The sequence below is a fragment of the Chroicocephalus ridibundus genome, chromosome 7, assembly GCF_963924245.1.
Source record: "Chroicocephalus ridibundus chromosome 7, bChrRid1.1, whole genome shotgun sequence".
Taxonomy (NCBI): Eukaryota; Metazoa; Chordata; class Aves; order Charadriiformes; family Laridae; genus Chroicocephalus; species Chroicocephalus ridibundus.
In genome coordinates, this window is record NC_086290.1 from 31,907,213 (window position 1) to 31,933,293 (window position 26,081).

Consider the following 26,081-nt stretch of genomic DNA (forward strand, 5'->3'; position numbering starts at 1 on the left):
AATTTTAAACACAGCAGGTGAAGTTTCTTGTAATAGATTCAGATAGATCAAGCAGACCATAATACAAGTCCTCCTTCAAAATGAAAACAATAAGGATTCAGGTAAGTTACGTCGATGTTATGACAGGAAAGTATGTGCCACATAGTGCTAAAAGCACAGTAACAGGGGCTATACATCTTACTGGACTTCTAACAACTAACTTTTGAATGAAATGACTCATTCTGTGAAAACAGTATCTCCACCATGGAAGAATTAGTGTTATTAATTTTATGACCATTTGTGTGATATAAAAGGCATATAAGAAAAAGAGAAATAGATTAACATATCTAGTTAATTTAAAAAAATATTTTAAGTGGATATAGAAAGAAATTCCATTTCTAAATCCCTGCAACTGCAATTTTCAGTTATCAGTGGCCAAGCCAACAGGAAAAACCTCAAATGGTAGAGATATCTAAAGAAATGAACCAGCTAGAGATAATAGTTTTCCTTTAAAAAGTATTAAGAGAAAGGAAAATAAATGTCAATCAGGAAGAGTCTGGTAGCATGAGGAAGGGGTAGGTGATCTCTCAAGAATCTTCCCATCTCCCCTCCCTTCCTTTTAAATGATTTATGATGCATTCTAGCTGTTAATATCATCCCAGTCATCAGGACAGTTCTGCAGACATCTAACAATATGCAAATAAAGAGAGAGTTCTGTTTAGGTCAAAAGCCGTCACAGGGAATAAAGACAGAGCATTTTCTAACAAAAGAGAAAACACACAGAGGTAACCATACTGGTACAAAAAAAAAACCAACCCAAAACTCTAACAAAAAACCCAACCAAAAATCCATGAGAATACCTAAAATAGAAATCCTCAGTAAAACATTGACATTAAGGTGCTCTGTTAAGTCACAGACTTGACCCTGGTGAGTCACACGGATTTTGATTTCTAATTGACAACACAAACTAATATGAACTGTTGCAGACTTAGGCCAGGCAAAAGCAATTTTATTCTTTAATTAATGGATCGCTAAGGGCAACAAAAAACGAGTTTGCTCAGCAGAAGACAGCAGAGCTTGCACTGTATTTCAACAGTGAACTCTAACATGGCATACAAAGTGTAGATCAGTGGCTTTTCTCAGTGCTGTATGGCATCAAGATTGCAGAAGCACATTTTTTTCTTCAGGAGCTGTTAACGGCCAGTTATTCTAGTATTCCGCAAAAAGTAAAGGATTCCATAGCATTTGATGTGTTTAAATGTGCAAGTAGTACCAGAGCTATTTTGTAATACCAGGAAGCTTGAACCAACTTCTACAACTATGAACATTTTTCCTTTCATGGAATAGGATCAATATCTTAGATCTACGTGATAAAACATCACATCAGAATTCTTGACAGCCCACCTCACAGCTCCTGAGCCGGCACGCCCATGCAGGTGTATTTGGCGGCAATGGCTGGAGAGGGATGGGAAAGGGATCTTCCACTACCCTGAAAAATAAAAAAAATATAGTAAAAGTCTACACAGACATACAGAAAAGTAACAATTTAATGTAAACTACAGATAACATATCAAATCAGTGCATTATGTATAACTCTACAGCATATGATCAAACTATAGATATTGTATCAACTTGCCTTAAAAACCTGGGGTTCATTTTCCCCATATTCCCAATATCATTGTTAAAATAATTCACAGTAAATACAAGTATTTAAAAAGCCCACTGTTTTCTACATTCAATGAGACCCTGAGCATTCAGTATTCTCAGTGTTGTTGCCTGACAACAACAGAAAAACCATAGTGAAACAGACGAGTTGATTGTTTTGATAATTTTCTTAAGCAGGCCGATGTTAAAATACTAAAGATTAAAACCAGTACCAAACACTTGTTAAATACTGCACATTTCAGTATACTTTAAATTCCTGAAAACAAGTTCCAATAACTATTTTAACTAAGTATGTAGTTTCTCCATTCCTCAAAACCTGGGGCAGAAACAGCGCTTACTCGATGTTCACTATTTCAAAACTTAAGTGCATCACCTCCTGCCCACGCAAATCTGTCTACTTTCCAGGATTATTTTTCTAACGTGTACAGATTGTGTTCACTAAATCCATTCACAAACTGTTTCTCTTCACTTTAAATGTTTCTTGAACATTTGCTGTAGTGAGATTATTCTAATGTCTTCCATGTCTCGATTTCAAAAGTGCATAAATCAATGCAAATCCAGCCCGCAGTCCACAGAGCAAACACTGCCTTTGGGTTTGGTTTTTTTTTGGTTGGTATTTTTGTTTTGTTTGGTTGGTTTGGGTTTTTTTAAGCAAAAAAAGAATCCCAGAGTATTCTGGAATTAAAATAGTAGGCATTACTTAGCACAGGGACACAATCAGGTGGATATCAAGCAAAGAAAGACATAACAACCGTTTTAACTGTAGAAACTTTGCTAACCAATCTGCTCGTCTACGTGTTCCACAGAAACACACTGTTTGCAGCTACTTCCTCGGCTTATCAAAAAAAGCTGAAGAAGCTATCCAGAAAACAAAGATTTAATGCCAACTGTTGTTAATTGTTACCTAAATGTCAACTATTGTTAAGAGTGTTAATGCCAACTATTGGAATCTCTATCTAAAAAAAATCAATCTCTTCTTGTGGGAGGATGGTTTATATAGCTTTTAACATACTCACACAAGAAACTGCTCCCTCACACTTCAACTTTCCCTGCAGTTTCTTCACTGGATCACTTTCAACTCTTGGTTGGCAGTATTTCAAGTAATTTCAGTAATTCACACTGTGCTACTTTAAATGCCCACCTATTGCTCTGGCCAGAATATACTCAACTGTCTCTGGAATACAGGTACTTTAATCACTTTTTCCATTGCTCTGGCACACACAAAAGCTGCCTTCAGAGTTAGCTACACATCATTCACTAATACTAAGGGTTCATATCCTCTATTCTATGCTAATTTTGTGATAACCATTACAAAAACAAACCGCAAGAAAAAAAGACAGTACTAACAGTGGATCAAAGCAATTGTTCATCCTTTTAACTTCTGACCTACCTGGTGGCTGTTTTTTTCGATACGGTGAGAGATGCCTGTGGATGTAGAACGTAACTGCTTGCACTGTCTGCTATAGCAGCCACCGCCACAGTCTGCAAGTTCCCATCCCCACACTTCTCTTCTGAAACATCTTCGCAAAAATAAAACATCCTCCTGGTTAATAACCGAACTCAGAATGAGGAAGTGACAAGCTATGACTAAACTTTGTGTGTTGGAAAAGCAAGCATTTTGACATATGAGATAAGATTTCTAGATGATCGAGTAGTTTAACAGTTGTGAATCAATACTCAAATTCTAGGCACACATATGAAGATATACTTGATAAGGTTGTTTGTACTCAAGGACTTTGGTAATCATGTTACTGCTAATGAATCCTTCCACAACAAAGCAAATAATCAGAAGAACTCATAAATTATTCAGCTTTACATTTCCACAGATCCAGATAGGATTATACAATTATTTTGTTCATCTGCAAATCACACACTGGTTGCTTTTAAAAATAAGAAAAAAGGAGATTATAATACTGCAGCAGCAGTAGCAGCAATTTTTTAGTAACTGAAGTCTCAGGTTAAAGTCACCTAAGACTACACTGGACCCAAATGGTGTTTTTACCCCTGCAAGAGCAGGTGGAGAGAGACAGAAAGACAAGCATCAGGGTAGCTCAAGCCTTTCAAAGCAAGGTCCATACTCCAACTGCAAGTTAAAAAGGCTGGATTGTGACTTGAATCCCAACTCTTTTTTGTATCCACCAAGCATCAGGACTCTAGACTTACTTTTGAGCTCTCATTCCACAGAAGCACTTAACTAGTGCTCAGGTTTTGAGAATTTGCTCAAATTTTGAGAATTTTATACAAAAAATGCAAAAACAGTTTAAAAAAACCCTGTGCCAACCTAGTTCTCAGTCTTATTCTGTGAACATAAACTAGTACACAGCATTTTGCCACCCAGCAAGGCTTGCAGATAAATAATCAATGCTTTCAGATTTCAGTATGTCCCTTTTCTAGAGAGAAGCTTAAAATTCATGCTTCTAGCTGTGCATATCACCACATACTTAAAATGTGACATTTAATACACTAAGGGGAAAAAACTTAGCAATAGAGTGAAAGATACATCTCATTTTCTTCACTGGGAACTGAATTTCTACCTAGGTACTTCATTCCTGGTTTCACAAAAGATGCATCAGGACCAGTGATCTCTGGAACAGAGCAGAAGAACATTAATTCTTCTATTTGCACTACATGAATCAACTATTTCACTCAAAATGAAGTAAACAGACAGTGAAAATTTGAAGCTGATACTACAGCTGTCTGACTTGGCAGAAATATCATTATTAATGGTAAATAAGGCAAGAAGCAGCTTTGTGCTTGATATCTCAATTTATCCATCACATATCTAAATTGAGCATAACAGCTCTTATTTCATAAGGCTTTTGTCCAACAGAAAATGTCATGTGTGAGGTACCAGATTCACAATCAGAAAGCAGATTAAAAAAGTATGTATTTTTGTCTTATAACTGACTAAGGAAAGGAAACACATACAAACAAAGCTCTTAAAAAAAGAGATCATGCAGGCTATGCGTAGTCACAGAAACACACACCCTCAAGTCCCACAGGTCAAACTCACCCTGTGTGCTGGTCACATCGAGCAGCTGACCTTGCGGAATAATCACTTGGGCCATTCCTGGCTGGGCAGAAGGAATGACATGCAGCACCTGTCCATTTTCTGACTGGCCAGCAACAATCATCTGTAAGGCAATCACACAAAACCGTTGTATGGCACTAGTCTGTATGGTGATCATCATGCAGCGTGACTGGGCTTGCTTATTACCAGAACAGGAAATATTTTGGTTGCAATTAGGACCTGTAAATTAATTTGATTTCACATAAGGAAACTGTCTATTTACCATCAATTTCTTAAAATTACTTTCCCCCTTTAAAATAGACCTTTAATTGATTAAAGGAGAGAAAAAAACCCGAAACTTACAGGATTCTACAATGAATTACACATTTATTTGAAAATTACAATGCTATTATTAAAACTATCAAAACCCATTCATAGTTGGATTCACTGTAACCTCTTTCATGGACAAGCAGAATTAATCGCAACATATAAAATTTTTTACCTTTACTTCTAAGAAACTGACCTCTATGGGCAGTATTTATGCAAAAGCAGATAGAAGAAAAGCTCCAATACTTTAAAAAAATTAATAAAGTAAATCTCCCAGAATTCTGGAAAACTTAAACTCCTTATGGTAAATTTTCCTGTAATTACCAAGGAGTTGTTCCCAGGAATGTTATAAAACCTAGAATAACATGAAATATCATCTTGTTTCTGATTTATTACACTTTAAATGAGTGAAGCATCTTTAGTGCCAGTACAACACATGCCAACCAAAACCTCTGGGTGAGAGAGTTACCTTTTTACAAAAAAAGTGTTAAGAATTTCAAAGCCATGTTTTAAGCAAATTAATTGCAGGGGGGAGGAGAGACATAATGTGTTAGCTTATTCCTAATGTTCCAATCCCCCAAAAAAACCACAGAGACTTATCCAGGGAATACAGAGAAAGCAGCAGTGGTAGAAGTAGGAGATCTCATCACACAATAACATCCAGGCTTGATAATGACAAAAGACATAAATTGTTGTTTAATAAAATTAGTAACGGTTGGAGGCAGAATTTGCCTACCTGAGGAAGGGCAACTGGAGCATGAACTGAACCACTGAAAAGTTTCACCTTGTTGCTAAAGTCTGAATCAGCTGCTGTTACGACAGACAAGCACCACGTAAAAGAGTTCTTCAAAGAGCTCCCTCGTCTGTGAATACACCACCTGCCCTGTTTCAGACACACTCACCATCTGCGCACTGGGCCCTCTGAGGGGCTGCAGCTCATAGAGAGGCTGCCCGCTTTGGTCTACCAGCTGGAACTCCTCTGCAGAGTGAGGCTGTGGCTGGGGTGGCCGTGAAGGCGCAGCTGATGATGGAGAACTGCCCGAGACGCGTACTGCAATGGGCAAAGCTGCAGGGGAGTCACTCTGTCCGAACAACGGATCCCTGGAATCCATGCAGGTTAGATGCTTTCACAGAGGAAAAACAGTAAAATGTACTTTAATTTGAGCGGCAATTCCTATTAAAAAAAAAAAGAAGAGAACATTTAAAACCAATGTGCTGTATTGTACACTCTGAGGGAGTTCTTGTCCGTCTCATCAAGGGGCTACTAGCTAACACTAGCAGTTCTATTTTTCTTTTCTATTTCCATCCTGAAAACGTGCTAGTATTTCTGCTTCCTAGAACAAACTCTCTCTACTAAGGGGAAAGAAAACCCCTTGTGTCCAAAACCTGTTCCCCAAAACCACTCATCACTTTAAAACACCTCAAGTCTACCCAGAAACTGAGAGAACTTACACCAAAAACTAAACTGTAAAACATCCACCATCTTGATTTGACCTCAAAAGAAATCCTAGATACTATTCTACTTGCTTTTAGATACATGTGTTTAGCTATGAAGACAAAAATCTCTGAATGTTTTCTTAATTCTTTACCACAGAAGAAAAACACAAGCAACACAAAACCACCGATTCAAGTCCAACAATTATACACTGCAAGACCAAGAATCACATTTTGCAAGTCAAAAAATAGATACTCAGAGCTTACTCTCATCAAGCTTGCAGAATCAAGGTCTTGCAGCACACCCCATTTTCATTAAATTTAAATGTTTAAGCACAAATATCCATGTCTTGTTGCCACATTTGGTCACTAAGCAATTTGACCTGATTTTCAAGTGTTCTGAACCCCTCCTACTCCAAGGCATGCCATCAAGTATTCTTTTATTAAAGAATTTTGTTCACGCAATAAAACATGTATTTCTTCAGGACCATAACAGGATCTATTAATATAGTTACTACACGTTGTCATTACATGTATCACCTGGATATTCATCAGTTCAACACTGAATGGCACAAGAATCCAAGGGAAGGAACTTTTTTACTTGTTTAAAAGACACAATGTATTACTATAAAGGCAAGAAAAAAACCACATTGATAAAATATCATACTGTAAATTCATCAGAGAGAATGTAAAGAATGCATCTACAAAGAAAGGACATTCATACCTCACCTGAACACCCCGATCATTTGTTTCTGACTCTCCTGTACTATTACAGTTGCCTATGAACAAATCATTAGATCCTTCCATAGCAATGTCACGGGCAGCTCCATTTTTTCCATTACAAGATAACCTGGAAAAGTTACAGAAGTTTATTTCAGCCTTTCGTACTTTAGCCTCAACCAAAACATCACTGCAGGGGTTTTTTTGTCTTACAAATTTAGCCTTACAAGTTCTAAGACCATTGCAAGATAACGGCAAAGCCCTCAAGAAATCCTTGGTTCTTTATCACTTTACTACTCACTGCAGAAACATTTCAGTGTGCTGCTCCAGGAGCATAGTTTAACATCTTGTATAAGACAATTTGCTTGACTTGTCATTGCACACACAGATACAAAACATACATACACACCCTCATGATTTTCATCTAACTATGTCTGCAAGCACTCAACTAACAACCATACACATCTAGAGAACACTCGATATTTAAAGATAGGCCAGCACTGCTCTACAAAAATATTAGTCATCTACTTCCATAATCAACAGACAGGATTTGTGTTACCCAACTCTGTCATGTAGCCATCTTGAAGTAAATTACGTTTGTTTTAAAGGGTTACAAAACAGCATATAAATGAAATAAAATTACTATTGTTAGTCTACAGCAGTAAGCTTTGGGCAGGAAAAACACCAGATATCTGAAACAAAATTTGGCATGAATCATGTGATGAAACACAGAAAGACAGAGCTCATGACACTTCGGAAATCTACCTCTATCCCAAAGAAAAGTACTTCTCAGCTGCCCACTGTAAGCCTTCAAGCAAACAGGTAACACCAGACAGTGAATTGCCACATCCACAGGATAAGCCTTTCACCCAGACAGTATGCCTTTTAAAGCTGTGACCAATCACAAATACTCATACGCAATAAGAAAAAATGACAAATTAACCTGGCCCCTACGTTACCAAAGTGCGTATATACTAGACTAAACATATAATATGCCAAACTGAATAGAAGAAAACTTAATTTCTACAGTTTGGGGTAAAGGAGGGCGAAAGGACTTCAGGATTTTTCCCTTCAGTATTTATTTTAAAGACAGGCAATGCTATATTAGCACGAGTCCTACCAGCATTTATCTTCCTCACCACACCACACAGTAAATTCCTTGAGACGGACCTTCTTGGCTGTGGTATTTCAATGCTTACCATTTTAGTAAGGAGAATGTAAAAGGCTAGAGAGTCACTTGAAAAGGACTGTACAACCCTGGAAGCACAAAATTATTTTGCTTTGCAAAGATATAAAGGACCACAGGCAAAGTAAATCCACATCTCCTTGGCTTTTGAAGCTGAATAAAGCATCCTGCTGATACAAACAACATTGTGAAGTTAAGCTGCTCAGATGCTCAATATACTAAATACTTTAATCTAAAGCAGATTTATTTTTCCATTCAATTTTCAAGTGATGACACTCCAAGTTCCAAATGAAGTTACCTCACGTCTACCAAATATTTTGTAGCTTTGGATCTGAGAACAATTATGAGATGTTTCACTTAAGATGTCTGAAGCATGTTAGCAACAAATGAAAAAAAAAAGACAGAAAACTAGATTTCATCATCACTCAACCATTTCCCCTCAGTTAAAAGATGTAAAGAAGATACATCAGTTTTGCCAAAGCAGCACATTTAATTCTTTGAGATAAACTGAAGAAGTTTGTTCCAGAGATACTGATAGCGCATACCCTGAGCATGCTGGAACTCGACCACGGAACACAAGGACGGCTGTATCCGGACAAACCAACTGTCCAAGCAGCCCAATATCCTGTATCTAACACTGGTTAATGATAAAGCTCAGAGGAAAAATCACAGAAGTAGGGTAAATATAAAGTGATATTTATCCAGCTTCCTCTTATAAGCGGCCCAGAAACACCTGAAGTTTTATCTTTGTGTTTAAAAAACACCCTTAGTACATTTTTGCCCTGTGACTTTGTCTAATCACTATTCTAACCCAGGCAAACTGTTAGCACACACATCACCCCAGACAACGAACTACATGGTTTAACCATCCAGGTTTCATTAACCTAAGTGCTGTGAAACCTCAAACAAAAAAAACTGTTGTTGGGTTTTTTTGTCTTAAAGAAATACACTTTTATGGATACATACAAGTATGTATATCGTTAATACATTTTACAGTTGTATAAATACTACTAAAAAATTCACAAAACAGTTAAATCCTGTATACATATACATACATGGACACTTTATCATGAATGATTAAATACCATAGAAGTATCTCTTCTTTTCATTCGCACTTTACATAAATGCCACAAAAGTTTCCAGTGTAATACCACTGTATCCCACATTTAGCAACAGGCTGAAGGAGTAACGTGGGAGTTTAATGTTAGTGTAAAACGGGATCAACAGCTGTATCGTCAGTGCACGTATCAAACAGGCAGCTCTTCATGGCCCAGCTTTAGCCTTAATGCCAAACCACTCTACAGGCTGCTCTCGGCAAAGTCCATCAAACACCAAGGCTGTTTCCAACTTGAGGGTTAACGCATTTTAATGCCATAGGACTGCTCCCTTCACTCGGGAAGCACTTCACTCAAAACAAAGGGAAATCCATAGCCATTGCTATCCTTGGTTCAACTCTACAAAGAGAGAAGCAGCCACAGAGACTGCGAGCACAGGCAAACACGATAAGCATGATGAGAATTTCACGCAGGGTCTTACAGACATGATCTTCAAGAGAGCAAACATTATGCACTGCAATCTAGCCTACACCTTACCATCAGCGGTTTAATTCCAAAAACAAACGCACTGACAGTTAAAGATCATTTAGCAAAACACAAAAGACAGTGAAATCTCAATTTATTTAGCCATCAAGAACTCCTAAAATAACAAGGCTGTCAAAGCCAGGGGCATCTTTTGCAACACTTGGTTCTCAGTGGCTGTCATCCACAGGGACAACTTGTATAAGGTCAGGAACTCTCAACAGGAACAGGATTTCAATGCCCACTCTGAAGTGAACCTTTCTCATAACAGTTGCAATCTCCTCTCTAATCCAGAAGCCCATATACTGCCTCTTAATACATAAACTTTTAAAGAGACTAACAGAAAAATCAAACCATCGTTACTTTAAAATTATGTATTGACTAGTCGCACCTCTGCTCTGCCTTGATTCTTTATTCTATGGTAATACCTGTATGCAAGCAGTGGTCCCTAAAAATACATGTCTAGACAGACACAATTTTAAGGTTTCATATGAATGCTTGCTTCTGCAGTCCCTCAGTTACAAGGCCTCCTTGTGAAGGCAACATGCCGCCAGATTCCAAAAGGAAACGCTGCCTTTCAAAATCCCAGAGCCAATTATTTTAACACTAAGTCACCAGTGCAAGGCTTCAGTCATAAGAAGAAACCTAAACTGTAAAAAATGGGTAAGTCCATTGTGATAATAAGCACATTCTACCTAGGAGTACTCTGTTGAGGCAGGAGGGAAGGAATTCTCTTACATTTTTCAAGTTTCAAATTTTCAATGCATGCTCATTACAAAAAAAATGAGAGATAAAAGCTTGACTGCACAAGTTCATGTTTTTAGCATTTCTGACAGCAATAGTCCCCATTCTGGTTTTAATTTGTACTTCATGACAGGAAATACACACAGTTGAATGCCTCACCAGCAATCTTTTTTGGGTTTTCCATTAAATGTTTTACAGGTTTTATAAAAAGATTTAACATACTTGCACAGCTTACAACAAATAAACACTCTCTCTGAAAAAAGCCTCCTCCGATGATATTTCTTTATCACCATTATGAAGGGCACAAACTACAGTAAAACATAACAAGGAGGAAATTAGGGCATAGTGACAGCCTCAAGTAAATGAGTTACAATTAGCTTTATATTAACTTGTACCAGGTTTGAGATTTAGCTTATCTCTGTCATGGAGGAGCAGGCAGATACTGTTAAGAATGCACGGAAGATTTGGGGTCTGCTGCTTAAAAGGTTTCTTAAAAGGTTTCTCAAGTACGTCACTTTTGCGTAGCTAGCACAAGTACCTGGAAAATGCACCTGTGTCAATTACACTGACACACAAGGTTAGATTTTTTAAGTACACTTAAGAAACAGATGAGATTTTAGAGCCTCACAAAACACCAAGACTCAACACCTGCCCCCTCCAACAAGTTGACCCAACCTGAATCACCACACAGGGAAAGCTCAGCTCCTCCCCAAGAGGCCACAAGTAACTGTCAAAAAGCGGGGAAAAAATACACATAAACCAAGCACACAACAGGTACTCACACAAGCAGCCTTCTCCCCCCAAAAAGCAAATTCGCTTACAGCTTCTTTTAGAGTCCGCTACGTGCTGGCCTTATTACTTTTAGCGGGAAGTTTATCGTTGATGTGTCGCTTCCCATGCAAAGAACACCACCCGAGTTACCCCACGAAGACACCACCGGCAGCCGACAGCCCTCACGCCACGCCGCCGGCTCCCCCACGGCGGGAACCCCTCGCCGCCACGCCCACGGGGGCAAAGCCGGTACCGCCGGTTGCCCCGCACCGCCCCGGCGAGGGGGAGCCACGGGACCCCCCTCCAGCGCTGCCAGGGCCTGCTGCCGCCCCACGGAACGCAGCCCCCAGCCCTGAGGGGGACGGGGAGATCGCCTCATCCCATCACCCTGCGCTCCCCCCCCACCAAAGCGCTCACACCACAGCCCCGCGGCGGGGAGCGGAACACGGGAGCGCTGGCCCCCCACGCCAGCCGCGCCCCGGGTGAAGAGGGCGGCCTGGCCCGGGGGCAGGGTAGAGGGGGAGCGGCGGAGGATGCCGGAGGAGTCTACTCAACCTGGCCTCGCCTCCCGCAGGCGCCGCCATGCACACCGCCCCTCGGCGCACGCGCGCCGCCGCGCACTCCCTGCCGGCCGGGGGGGCGCGCTGGGAAGGCGGTGGCGCGGAGCATGCTGGGACTTGTAGTCTCCGCGTTGACGCGCCGCCGGCCGCGTGGCGCAGCGGGAGCAGCGGTGGGGGCAGTGGCAGTGGCGGCCGCAGTGGGCCCAGCCGGGCCGGGGGAAGGGGAGCGGCGGGGCCTGGTGCGCGGCCGGCCGACCGACCGCCGGGCGGAGAGGCGGCGCCCCGCGGGCGGGCGCGGCTAATCGCGGCACGTGGTGGGGGGCGAGGCCGGCGGCAACATGGCGCAGCTCACGGCGCGGTTCCGCACCGACAACCGCAGGTGAGGGGGCACCCGGCGGAGGGGGGGGGGGGAGGAGGGGAGCGGGGGGACCCCTGGGCAGGGGCGGTAACGGCGCTGTGTGCCCGCAGGTACGCCGTGGAGGATGTGCCGTTCTCGGTGCCTGCGGCCTCCGAGACCACCGACCTCAGCCACCTCATCAACAAGCTGCTGGCGGCCGCAGACGGTAGGTGACACGTCCCGCCCCAGCCCCCCGTGAGGCCGCGGCCCGCGGCTCTGCCCCACGAGGGTCGGGCCCGCGCTGTGGCCGAGCCCCACCGGTGTCATCCCGCGGTGGCGCAGGCTCAGGGCCGGCCCGGCCGAAAGACGGTGCTGCCAAAGGCAGAAGCAGCAGCCGGGCACCCAGGGACCCCTCAGCGAGGTCAGGCTTCAGCCTGGGCCCGGCCCGCCCTTTGGTTTCGGTCTGGTTGTCCCAAGAAAGGGCCTCTCGAAACTCCCTCTGAATCCCGGTGCTGGTGGGCAGCCCCGGGAGAAACGCTCCGAAGGCTGGATTAGTGCGTGCCCCGCGCCAACAGAATGAGCTGCCCTGGCAAACCGGAACACAAGAGTTCCCCCAAACCTGGCAAAAGAAACCAGAGTTTTGGGTTTTGCGATAGCCTTTGAGAAGAGATCAGCCGTTCTCTCCATGCAGCCAAAATGGGCCTGAATGACTTGAAAGATTTGCAGGGGAGAGACACCTGTGCAATGTTGTTGAAAAATCTCGTTTTCTTTAAGAAACTAGACTAATTGTATCTTAACCTACCGAGGCTTCTATAAGTTGCTTTTAACCCCTTAAATTGCAAACAACCTTGAATACAAAAATTAGTGCACAGTGCAATGGTCTTGTCAAAATGCGGGGCCTTTGGCAGCTGTGCCATCACAAGAGGAAAGAAATAGAGCCAAAAATTCTTAGGATTTTCCTGTTGCTGCCTCAAATACAGGGCTCTAGCTGGTGATGATAAAGATGTGTGCTGTCAGTGGCAAGCTCCATACACAACAGTGATGAAGCACCACTGGGGTTTGGTTAGATGTAGCTACAGAGAAAACGATTTGGAAAAGAATGCGTTAACAATGAGGCAAACTTAACTCTTTGGACCCCAACAGAAAACTTTCCTTCCCTCTTAAGTCATGTGATCCTGTGGAATTCATGGGCTGCCCAATTATAACTGGGAGAAGAAACCAACTGTTCTCCTGGGGTGGGGGGGTGTGTTTGGGTTTTTTTGTTTGTTTTTTTGTTTATTTGTTTTTTTAACCTCTTGCTGGCTCTGTTCTCCTGAACTGGCCACAGACTGATGCTGTTCTTAATGGCATCAAATAAATACTGATACTTGACCATGGATTTTTCCTAATTTGTTTCAGCGGATCACAAATATGTGGAATTTGATTTCCTTATCAATGGCCAGTTCTTGCGTATGCCGCTGGTCACGCATATGGAAACAGAAAATATCTCCACAGTAAGTCATACTCAATTTCTCCCCACGTTGGACAGTAGAACAGACTTGGCCAGTTTCCTTCAGTTTGATTTAGGTATTACACTGTCATCCTGACTAGGTAGATATCCTTGCTTAGTTTTATTTCTTTTCTGACTTTGCCAGGCAAATTTCATAGAATGGTTTGGGTTAGAAGGGACCTTAAAGATCATCTCATGCCAACCCCCCTGCATGCATTTCCTATATGCTTAAATCCATTCTGACCTGCAGAGTGAATAGAGAGTATGGCACCGTGCAGTGCAAGGAACATCGTTATCCAATGTGTTGCCTGTATACAGTTCAAAGGAGAAATTCTGGTCTTATTCAGTTTGTCATTAATATATTTTTGTCTCCTACTGTATTAGTTACGTTGAGGAATAACGGGGGAGGTTAGTATTACCTCTAGAAAACACTGAAGTGTTTTAGACACTAGTTTAAAAAGAAGAGGAACCTGAGAAGGGTGAAATTATTTGCTTTTGCTTCCAGATTGCTATTAGTAGTAATTTGATAAAAATGTGGAAAGCAATATAATTCAGACACTTTTCTCTAAAGGCTTTAATTCCACTAATGTGGCAAAGGTTTTGGATACCAAGATCTTTGCCCAATAAACTTGTATGTTTGCACCACAGTACAGTTAAATACTACTGTTAATTGATTTTTAAAAAATAAAATCACACTAACTGTGTATTTTGTCTGTGAGCTCAGGAAGAAGTGGTGGAAATCGAATATGTGGAGAAATACATGGCCCCTCAGCCAGAGGAATGCATCTTCCACGATGACTGGATCAGTTCTGTTCGAGCCACTGAAGAATGGTACCGCACTAAGCCAGTTCTAGTTTTGTCTTGCTTATTCCTGTTGTGCGCAGAGGACTCTGTGGTGTCAAATGGAGTGGTATTCTGTCTCTCTAATAATTTTCTTTTTTTCCTCTTTGCTTGGTGGTGGTGTTTTGTTTTTTTTTTTTTAAACTGTCAAATCAGTCAGCTACTTGCTTTTGTATGCAGTTCCATTTTAACACCTCTATTCTGTGCTGACAGTAACTTTAACACAAGTAGAAAACAGCTATGGAGCTACAGTCACTGAACATGAGATACTGCTAATACAAATGGATAGTACAAACACCGTTTACTACCCTTTCTCTTAAAGGACAGTAGGATTTCCTTATCTCATTTTTAACTTAAACCCTTGACTTCAAATGTGATACTCATTAGCAACAAATATAATAGTGTACCTTTATGTAGAGCTTTTCTTTAAAAAAAAACCACACCTATAATTGTCCTTTTCTACTGGTTTTTCACATAAATTTTCCAATCAACTCAGCAATGTTCCTATATTAAGTAATGGTTTGAAAATGCTTTGAGATCCTCTAGTAATATACCGCGAACAACAAATGATCTTTTATTTTTAAATGATGTATGCAATCTTAAGTCTCACCTACCAGAATATGCAGTATTCTCACTGCTTTTCTTTTTGTCCTGTTCTCCTAGCCTTATAGTTGCAGGCCTTAATGAAGCTTTACTTTGTAACAAAAAGCTTTTTTACTTTTCCAAAATAAATTATTGTTTTTTAAAACACAAAGTAGCTATACTCTGATACTCTGAATTCGTTTCAACTAAGCAGTTACTGTGATAATATTTTTCTAAGTTTCTGGTTGAAGCTTTTTTTTTTTTTTCATAAAAATGTTAGTTTTAAAGACAAGAATGTTTCACATTCTGTACCTTGTAGGATATTAACTGGCTGCTACGATCAGACTGCTCGAATCTGGTCTTTGGAAGGAAAATCCATCATGACAATAGCTGGGCATACAGAAGTGGTGAAGGACGTGGCATGGGTGAAGCAAGGTCAGTATTTTTGTTAGAGGAGTAGTAAATTTATATTAGGGGAGTAGTAGCCTCCTCGGAGGCTCCAAGGAGACCTTACAGCAGCCTTCCAGTACCTAAAGGAGGCCTACAGGAAGGATGGGGAGGGACTCTTTATCAGGGAGTGGAATGATAGGACATGGGGTAACAGCCTCAAACTGAAAGAGGGTAGATTTAGATTGGATATCAGAAGAAATTCTTCACTGTGAGGGTGGTGAGGCACTGGAACAGGTTGCCCAGAGAAGCTGTGGGTGCCCCATTCCTGGAGGTGTTCAAGGCCAGGCTGGATGGGGCTTTGAGCAGCCTGGTCTAGTGGGAGGTGTCCCTGCCCATGGCAGGGGGGCTGGAACTGGATGATCCTTAAGGTCCCTTCCAACCCGAACCATTCTGTGATTCTGTGATAGTTTGAATTATTGGTGGAGAAATACCAGCATTCCTCAATCATGAATATTTCATAATCTAAGTGCTACGGTTATTTCAATCTCTGTTAGTGGTGTTAGAAATGAAATAATGGTGTGAGTAAAACAGTCCTTTAACAGTAGTGAATATAGTTAGTTTAATATGTATGTTAGCTATCCACCTTGCAGTCTTCATTAGCAAATACTGGTGTGTATTTTTATATTAATTGTACTTGCAGGGTAACGCGATGTAAACTGAGATACGTATGGGTTTCGATCTAGTCAAAGAAGAAATATCAGATAGAATAATTACTATAAAGACTATGTAAATTTGAGGTGGGTGCGAGTGTGACTTTTCTTCTTCCTCAGATAGTTTATCGTGCCTGTTACTCAGTGCTTCTATGGACCAAACTATCCTGCTGTGGGAGTGGAATGTGGAGAAAAACAAAGTGAAAGCCCTCCACTGCTGCAGGGGACACGCTGGGAGTGTGGACTCCATAGCTGTTGATTGCACAGGAACTAAAGTGAGTGACTCCTGGAAAGAAACCTTTGTCTTTTGGGATGCTACCAGCCCTTATCTCAAAAATCATCTTTTTATTCCTGCATAGATACTAGTCATCATGTTATTATGACCAACATACTGATAAATTTCCAATCTTGTTATAAATGGTGGTTGTTGAGGATTAGGAGTGCTACACATCAACACTAGGCCCTCTTTTCTAACAAAGCAATGCACTTAACCTCTAACAGAACAAAAAGCTGAAGGTGACTTAAGATAGCACAAGCCATTATACCACTACTTTTGACTTAAGTGTTAAGTTGAATGTTTATTTTTAAGTAAATTTTGCTTTTAATGCATGTGAACTTTGCGTTATAATAAACTATTTTCGAATTTGACCTAAATTTTAACAGTAGGTTTTGGTGGGGAAAAAAAAAATAATTCAGAGTGATACTAAGAAAAAGCAGGTGGTAGAAGAGGTCCTTTCCCTTTATCCAGGAATTCAACAATTAAAAGCACACACACCCCAAAAGTGGAGTCATCCCTCACAGCTTGACTTAATATCAGACAGGTTAAAATAAAACCTTCTAGGGCTGAAGGAAATAAAAAGATCTTTTGTAGCTATTTTTTCCTGCGAAGAAAGGAAAAAGAATAATTTGATCTATACCAAACTTCTTTTTCTATGTTAATTTGAGGAGCCCAGCACTGTTCTTCACGTGTTACAACTCCGTGGTTGATTTTTCAAGCAGGGAGTGTACTTAGTATGGCTTACAATACCTGGATCAACTTTTAACAAAATGTTTCTGTTCATGCAGTTCTGCAGTGGATCTTGGGATAAGATGTTAAAGATCTGGTCTGCAGGTAAGATAAGTATAAGCTGGGATTCTTGGCTGTCTTCAAAAAAACCCTGCCTAATGACAACCTGAAAGATGGATACCTGAATACTTTTTTTCTGTAAGAAAGTTTGAATTTGTAATATTAAAAGCAAAATAAAACTTTTATTTTTTTTTCCTCGCAAAATCACAACTGTCCATCGCTGTCTTAAGTTACTGTTCGGTTGGTAACAAAGACCGTACTTAATTTCAGGTATGGTTAACAGCTGCCTGCTGATGTTTATTTTATTCAGAATACAGTACTTTGTCTCTTTTACTTATTTTTAATGAATTTATATAAATATGCAAGTTTGCGTAGAGACCTCTTGCAAGTCAAAAGTTTGTGGGTTATGTTCTATTATTAACCCATAATATGGAGGACAGTAAGGTAATCAGGTATTTTCTACAAATGTAGACTAATTCCATTGGGTCTGAAGGCTTTCTTTCACTGTTACAACTCATATTCTTTCCGTATGGGAGTATAGATATATATCTAAAAGAATGATTGTGTTTTATCATGCACTTGGATTACCGTTGGCATTTTCCATGAGTAAGGATAGTCTTAAAAATTCCTTGTGACTTCATTTTGAAATTGCGTGATCTGGAGAAGATCACTTAATTTGTATTCAAGTTTCCTCATGCTCACAATGGAGATAGTAGCGATCTGATCAGAGGTGTACGGTTAAAATATTCATGCATCATAGGCAGGTGAGGTACTGTAAACATGGAGGTTTGCTTAATTGCTTTTATGGAAATGCAATTAAAAAACCTCTAGATCAAGTCTGACTGTCTTCTGTCACAGTACCCACGGATGAAGAGGATGAAATGGAAGAAGCAGCTAACAGACCACGGAAGAAGCAGAAAACTGAACAGTTGGGACTAACAAGGGTAAGATGAGCTCCAGGTTTGTCCGCAACAGTTAAAAGTGTGGCCACAGAACATCATTTCTTTGTTAAAGGTGACTACATGAAAATTTCTGATGATACATCTGAGGCTGATCAGACACATATTTTTATTTGTTGAAAGAATAGATTTGTTGGCAATATTCAATGGAATCTCCCGCCACCTTTAAATTCTAGACCCCCCTGGCAACCCTCTCTGGCCACACAGAAGCCATCTCCTCCGTGCTGTGGTCAGACACTGAAGAAATCTGCAGTGCCTCATGGGACCACACCATCAAGCTCTGGGACGCTGAGACTGGAGATCTCAAATCAACTTTGGTGAGATCACTATACTTTGTAGGTTCAGATAAAGCCCAGCTCAAACAAAAAGGTTGTGGAAAAATAGTAGCTCCTCTCTTAGTTACTATTTTCTTTTCTGACAGACAGGAAACAAAGTGTTTAATTCTGTCTCCTACTCACCACTGTGTCGTCGCCTGGCATCCGGGAGCACTGACAGACATATTAGACTGTGGGATCCTCGCAGCAAAGGTGCGCTAAATATGCATGTTTGCGAAGTTGTTTTTTTCAAAATCGGAACTTCTCCCTGTTGGAAGACATCTCATAAACGGTCTTCTGGTCCCTGTGCTTGAAACAAGCCACTTGGGGGCTTTTATTAAATACAAAGATTATGTCTATTTTCCATAATCTGGTGGAAGACTTCTTCTGATTTCTTACCTAATAATTTAGAAAATGAACTCAGCTTAGGCTTTTTCGTTTTTTCAAACTCGGTAATGAATGTTCAACTGTTCAGTTGCACACCTGAATTTTTTTGGTAAGGTTCACATCTAAGTTGGTCAGACCATCATGCAAGTGAAATAGTGGTCACTTTGTTACGGCACAGTAATGCCATGTCTGACAGGATTGTGGATAATTTATGACTGAGGCAGCCAGATTGATTTGTGTTGGGGTTTTTTTTCACCCAGAACTTGTGTAGCTTATATTTTTGTTTGCTTTCTTTAAAGTTCATTTGGATTTTTGAAATTAGAATTACTGGTGGGAGAAACACTTCTCTTGAACACAAATATGTTGCTGACTGCTTTTCTCACTGGATTTTATATGCATCTTAAAAGTGCTGGTTTCAGCTGGCGTCTACTGATGGTTTGGGTTTTTTTCTCTTTTTCTGTTCAGATGGCTCCTTGGTTCTCCTGTCTCTGACATCTCACACAGGCTGGGTGACATCTGTGAAGTGGTCACCTACCCATGAGCATCAGCTGATCTCTGGTTCTCTGGACAACATTGTGAAGCTCTGGGACACAAGGAGGTAAAAAACACGCATTCTTCAAAGGCATGTAAAGCTTACAGGGTCAGTTAATCTATGAAGCAGCAAAAGCAGCCCAAGACATTAATTGGGAACTCCTGTGGTGTTTGTGAAAATTCTCTAGGTTTAAGAGTCAAGCATATAACAAAAGGGAGAAAAACACTTGTAGTTTACCAGAGGGCTTGTGGCTGAACATCTGCGAGAGCTGTATGGCGTTCCAGCACAGGACTTACCTGGCATTAGCAGCAGCATTGGTCGAAATGCAGAAAGCAGCAACCATAACATTGCTGCTACTGGGATTAGGAACAGCATAAGGTCTGCGATCCATTCCTCTATGTTAAGGAACAAAATACATTCTTTTTCTAAGGAATGAGCCTAACTGTGAAGTTTCACTTGATAACTCTTTTCAGACCTTTCATTACAAGTTTCCAAGCAATTAAATGGTTTGCATTCAGAAGACATAAATGGCTTTTCTGGAAAACACACAGTCAAGCAGCATCCACATATGGAAGTAGGAAACTATATAATAAACTGTTCCTAAAAAGCAGATAGATTGAATTTCAGTCTCAAGGTAGTTTGCAAGCAGGTGAAAATTTTTGCTGGTTTTTTCCTCTTTGGGGGTGTAGGAGAGATTAAAACTGATGTAATCAGCTCTGGATAAAGCAGAAAAAATGTCAAAGATGGTAGATATTTGTACTCTCTGGAAGTGTTTATAACTGCTAGACCAGATCTGTTCGATAGCATTATGATAATATTTTTTCCAGGGACTAATTCTGTTTTCTGTGATTGCTCATGTAACTTCAAGCATGTGACTGTAAATACCTGTGTTTTACCAGTTGCAAGGCTCCTCTGTACGACTTGGCTGCTCATGAAGACAAGGTTTTGTGTGTGGACTGGACAGAAGCAGGGGTAAGAATCTGAAGAGCAAGTTACTCGATTTATGTGCATGGTGATAAGGAAGAGGGCTAAAAGCAGTCATGGAGTTGTTTTTTCCTTTATGCTTAAAGATAGAATAGAACAGGAAGTTTTAGTTGTGCTTGGTTGGTACTGCCTAGAAGAGAAGGTGTTATTGTCGTACGCACTGCAGCACTTCCCATGCTGCTGTGCAAAGGTGTAGGATGGGAGTTGAAGCTCTGTAGCATTAAGTGGGCGTTACACTGATACTCCAAACAAGGAGAGACACGAGAACAGTACCACGCACCTCACTGAGAAAATACATGTTCCAAGGTACCATTTGCTGCCATGGAGACTTAAAGGAGCGGCAAGAATTAACAGCTGGGGCATGGCACTACATGTAGAAGGGGGAAACTATATAATCCTCTATAGCAAGCTGTTCTGCTACTGTAGAGGTACACATATGTATAAAATGGAGAAAGTCCATTTTGTTAGTGTTCAAGATTCTCAGTGTGGCTCCTGTTCCCAGTAAAAGGTCGGAAAAGCTTTACTAATTTTCCCACAAAAACTTGGCTTCTAATGTTAGGAGGTGGGTAAGAGACAAGGCTGCTTCTGCAATTTGATTCTGGGTTTTAGTCATGCCTTAACAGTTCATTATTCATTACTTCTGTTTATTTCTTCAAAGGAAAGAAAATCAGAGTCCTCGCCTTTGGTGTAGTTATTTTTCTTAGTTCTGATATTAATCACAGGTTTTTTTTTTTCCTCTCATCAGTTGCTATTGAGTGGAGGTGCAGACAACAAACTGTATTGCTACAGATACCCGGCTACAGCCTCTGATGTTGGAGCGTGAAGGTCAACAGACAGGAGATTTTTTTTTTTTAAACAAAAAAAAAAAAAGAAAGATTTTTGCAGCAATGACTCTCTGTTGGCATCCCTACACAATCAACACGTGAAGAAAGGAGTTTGTGTTGCTCAGAACACTGTTGTTCCTGTGGGGTTTTTTTTGTATTGGTAACCTATATCCATATTTGTCACAGAAACATGGCAACATGCAGTTACAAACGTGATTAGTGCGAAACAAAGGGCATTTCCTCCCTTTTTGATGGCTTTGAATGAACATCTTTTAAATGGCTATTTGTATAGCCCTTTTAATAAGGAGTAAGCTGTTCCTGATACTTAGAAAAAAATTACTAACTGGACTAAATTATTTTTTTTTATTTTACCTGCTTTCCCTTGGGAAAAAAAAAAGAGCTTTTACCTACAGTTCATCGCTTTAGTGCCTCACTTCAAATAAAAATCAGACTTCAACTCTCCTTTCAGTGTGACTGTTGGCAGTTCTTAAGATTAGGTCCTTAGTTGATGAGCCTAGTCTTCTTTCTGGGATGAAGATGTATGTTTGCAGTGCAAATGGTATGGTACAGAGGAACTTGACAGATTTACTGGCAGATGAAATAGTCCATTTTTTTCTTGCTGGTAAGTTAGGGCTGTAAATTACTATAGAAGAATGTGCCTGCCTTGTGCCACAGTACGTTACGTTGCAGTACAACTAAGGTGGTATTTTACTCCTAAAAAGCAGCAGATGTATAGAAACAAGTGGAGGCTCACACAGAGAAAGAAGAAGAAATTAATTTGTTCCTAGGAAGAATGGATACAAAAAGTTGCAATAGGCAGAAGTACTAGCCAAACATGCTCAGTTTCTCTGCTGGTGGTCTTGCTTTTAATTCAGCTTTTAAAGGAAAAAGTTACTACTTCAGTATGTTAGATGCCATATATGTGATGTTAAACCAGCACATAGTTTAACAATGTGGAAACCAAACTTGAATATCCTCACTACTGTCTTAGCTTTCAATAAACGTAAGGCCCGTACAGTACAGTCAAGTCAAATGCTTGAAGTACAAGGTTAATAATTTTTCTTTTAAGAGTGAAAACTCTGACCTCCAAGGTTTACAATATGGACAAGTTCTGAGTAAATGGTTTAAGAAATACCAAAACCAGCAAAACTATGGAGAAAACAGCAAGGGTAAAGGGGAAAGATCTCTGATCCCCTGGCTCTGCAAGTAATGTACCGCAACTAATAGACTAACCTTTATTTACAAATGCTGCTTACAAGGAATTACTTGTCTTGCCGTCATCCTATTAAGAATGTGCACATGGATAATATGTGCTTCATCCTTTCTAAAGGAGTATGCACTGTTCGTACCTTAAAATAGGAACAATTTTTTTTTTCCTATTAAACTATTCCTTTAAAACATTGCCTTCTATTTGCTCCACAGCCTGGAACTTGCAAGCATGGTGTGCGTTCATGACGTACAGCATATCTTATCTTGTTTTGTAAACCTACCAAAAATACAAAGCATTTTTGAGCAGGAATTTAGTATGTGCTGGAACATGCAGCATTCCTTCCTCCCCACTATTACAAATTTGTATAATGTCACGTGAACATTTGTGGATATGCCAGTCTATTCACGCAATTGTTGGCCTAATAGTCATAAAAGTTTTTTAAAAAAAAAAATCTCTCAATAGTTTTTTAAGTACAAAAACAGAACAGAGTAATATCCTTTTTAGGTAATCCTTAATCCAGTATACCTGAGTTTGGAGGTCGTAACCAAGTAAAGTTTGGAGAACTTTGGAATTTTTAATGGAAAGAAAGACAGGGAAGGAAGTTTGAAAACTGGTTTGTTTCATTTCCTTTCAAGACCCCGTGACCATTTTATCTAAAGTCTTGAGCTATTTTGCGTATTATAAGATACATCCTTTTTATTACTCTTCAGTTTTTCTTTCAGATAAATGATGCTTGAGCATAGCTTTTGAATTACTGTGGTACGTTACAGTCAGATAGCTGTGAGGCACCTCCAGCCAATTAAGTAGTTGATGAAAATAAGTGCGTTCTCATATGCATATGTCTAAAGACACATGAATGCAAAGTAGATACCCTTAATACAGTCCTCTTGTCTTCCCAGAAAGATTTAAAAAAATACTTTTAGAAAAGGTCGTTGCTTGGACTGTCAGCTTAAAAACATTATTATTTAGACCTCAGAAATCCCAGCTGGCATTAATTGTTCCCACTTCAAACACTGAATCTATTAGATCTACTACATTTACTACGCCTGTAGTAAATACACAGAGTGTAACTAGAAAGGTCGGTTTTGGTGGACTGCGCTTCAGGAGCAGGAGGGTTTTTACCCTCTTCTCTCACCTTGGGTTCTCTTACTAGGAAAAGTTCTGTGTCAGACACAGGAAGCAACTAAAAGTGAACCACATTAATGTTATAAAGTGATGCCACCTTAAGTACAACATATTTTTAAATGCATCTATCTGTATTACCACTGATCTAAAGTATCCCAGAACATACAAAAATACTTTTAGATTTGGCTCACTGACAGTACTTTGGATAATCTGTAATCTTAATTAAAATATTTTAATAAGAGTATTTGTTTCGCTCCAAACACGCAGTTCTTCCATTTAAAGTAACAAAGTGAAATTAGAATGGCCAGCGTGAGTTGATTTCAAAATTGCAAGAGAAATGAGGCAAAACCAAACTTATTCTTCCAGAACCAAGATGCTGACAGTAATTCTACTCACAAAAATGTGAGGGTTTTCCCCCCCCTCAAAAAAACCAAAACCAACCAACCAAAAAATATCTACGTATTTCTAGTGCCCTGGTAGCATAGTATAGAACAGTAAAGAACGGTTCTATAGAACCGAACTACTGACAGCTGGTTTTCCTTAAAGTGATACTACAAGTGAGGGGAATGAAGACAATAGTCAACTACTGCAAGCTTTACCCATTTTCTGCATCAGTAGCCACGGGGGTGGGTTTGTTTTCAAGAGGTTGTGCCCTTAATTGTTCTATTTAATTTTTCATTCTGCACTGACACCTGGCATAAACTGTTAACTTTGCCAGCGCGCATCCGCTGCCCCTAAATACGGTTCAAACAACGTCACGCGTTAAGACATACATCAAGTGTTCGTTGAACGAGGGCTCACCTGCACGGGCCTCGGTTTATTGCCACGCTTGCGCTGTCTGTTCACATGGCTGCTTTTCCCCAGCTGGTGCTTTCAGCTTCTTTCTTGCTTTGAGACTTTCATCTTCGCTGCTGGATGATCGCCATCGCTTTCCTACAGCCAGCCCTGGCAGAGCACTGGTTTTTTTCCTCTCTTATTGGCATTTTGTTTGGGTTTTTTCAATCTTTAATTTCTCAGCCATCTCTCAGCTAGGAGACTGAATTAAAAACAAGGGGAGGGGGAAGGAAACTAAGTGTTCCAGGGAACACGATACAACCTAAATCAGCACGTGTGGGTAATGCCATTCGCCGTGGTACCACCCACAGGGCCACCAGCTCTTCCCTAAGGCACGCAGACCCTCCACCAGGGATGGCACATCAGCTCACCCGCAGCTCTGTGGACGGCAGCCTCGACCTACGTGCCTGTCATGGCTTTGAGACCCCCAAAACACCTCAGATGATTGCTCCTTCCTAGTCAAAAGCTTTGCTACTGGACCCTCTTCCCTGAGCATGAGCTGCTGAGGAGCAACCATAGCTCTGGAGAGGAGAGGACAGGCTGACGGGAGACCCTGGCTTGCTTACGCTGCGCTTTTGATGAGTTTGGGGCAAGGATGCAGATCTGCAGTACTCCTTTCAACGTACAGCATGTACCCTGGTGGTGAGGTTTTTTCCTTAAAGAGAAGCTAATATCAAATTTAAGCGAGTTTTGCAGAGGCTGACAAATCTCCAGTATAAACTCACCATACTTCCCTGGATTTCAGCACATGTACGTTAAGGAGATGTGACTACATACGCTTCAAATGACTTCTGCAATTCAAACAGAAATATTTCATGGAGCTTGGAAAGAAAAACTTGTGTAGAAAAAGGAATACACTTTCCATGAAAACTCCTGAGATACAAGGCTTTTTTCCTGCATTTTCCATGACATTTCCACAGCAGAAAGCACTAGATAGGCACATGCAGATACTTCCCACAGGAAAAATACACATTTTCTTAAGAGTATCTGAGTCCTATCAGTTATCAACTTGTTACTTAAATGTGGATATCAGTTTTAGAAGTTTAAGAATTTCAGAATTTTTCATGTTTTTACTCATCACAGTGAATTAATGGAGGCTACAAAGTTATTTCCAAGATTGTGTGGATCAGATTTGGGCAGATCTGTTCCATGAACTCACTGAAATTTCAAAATTTCAGCACGTGCTCTTTTCCCCTGCCGTGGGAAAGGAGAAAGGTTTGGTCAGATATTAAATATTTAGTGTGAACCAGGAGCCCACCGCACTTTAATTTAATTTAATCTCTGCTCTGTCAGAATGGGGCTGCCGAGCTGGTCCTTACACAACCCAGTCCAGGGGTGAACGCAGCTTATGGAGTATCACCCTGCTTCATTTGACACTTAGTACTTGCTTTATTGCACCCTTTGGTTGGGTTTTGGGGTGTTTTTTTGGTTGGGTTTTTTTTGTTTGGTTGGTTTTTTAAGATATTCACATTTAGTAGGATTAATTATTACTTACCTATAAGTTTTTATTAAATATCCTTTGAGA

General features: G+C 40.4%; 2 protein-coding genes across 19 annotated transcripts in view; one reads left to right on the forward strand and one right to left on the reverse strand.

The window, feature by feature from the left end:
- Window positions 1–12,069, reverse strand: part of CARF (calcium responsive transcription factor) — a 37,665-nt gene extending 25,596 nt beyond the window's left edge. For 12 of the 18 annotated variants that reach the window (XM_063340385.1, XM_063340384.1, XM_063340383.1 and 9 more), the window contains exons 1-7: window positions 11,969–12,069; window positions 7,145–7,265; window positions 5,884–6,155; window positions 4,658–4,778; window positions 4,179–4,229; window positions 3,035–3,164; window positions 1,384–1,468 (exon numbers count right to left, since the gene is read on the reverse strand). In XM_063340385.1, the coding sequence (XP_063196455.1) occupies window positions 1,384–1,468; window positions 3,035–3,164; window positions 4,179–4,229; window positions 4,658–4,778; window positions 5,884–6,093 (597 nt within the window). In that variant the 5' untranslated portion in view covers window positions 6,094–6,155; window positions 7,145–7,265; window positions 11,969–12,069. The other 6 variants (XM_063340387.1, XM_063340386.1, XM_063340389.1 and 3 more) reach the window with 5 other exon arrangements.
- A 98-nt stretch (window positions 12,070–12,167) lies between these two features.
- WDR12 (WD repeat domain 12) lies at window positions 12,168–21,849 on the forward strand. The gene is made up of 13 exons (XM_063340391.1): window positions 12,168–12,352; window positions 12,442–12,536; window positions 13,709–13,803; window positions 14,524–14,630; window positions 15,541–15,656; window positions 16,442–16,596; window positions 17,387–17,432; window positions 18,246–18,331; window positions 18,523–18,663; window positions 18,768–18,873; window positions 19,513–19,645; window positions 20,479–20,551; window positions 21,309–21,849. Exons 1-13 carry the CDS (start codon window positions 12,312–12,314, stop codon window positions 21,384–21,386), a joined length of 1,272 nt encoding a protein of 423 aa, XP_063196461.1. The 5' UTR covers window positions 12,168–12,311; the 3' UTR covers window positions 21,387–21,849.
- The last annotated feature ends 4,232 nt before the right edge of the window (window positions 21,850–26,081 follow it).

Excerpts from the sequence above, each read along its gene's own strand:
- WDR12 (XM_063340391.1), top strand. The coding sequence starts at position 12,312 with ATGGCGCAGCTCACGGCGCGGTTCCGCACCGACAACCGCAG. Across the intron at positions 13,804-14,523 it reads AAACAGAAAATATCTCCACA|GAAGAAGTGGTGGAAATCGA; the intron begins GTAAGTCATACT and ends CTGTGAGCTCAG. Across the intron at positions 20,552-21,308 it reads TGGACTGGACAGAAGCAGGG|TTGCTATTGAGTGGAGGTGC; the intron begins GTAAGAATCTGA and ends TCCTCTCATCAG.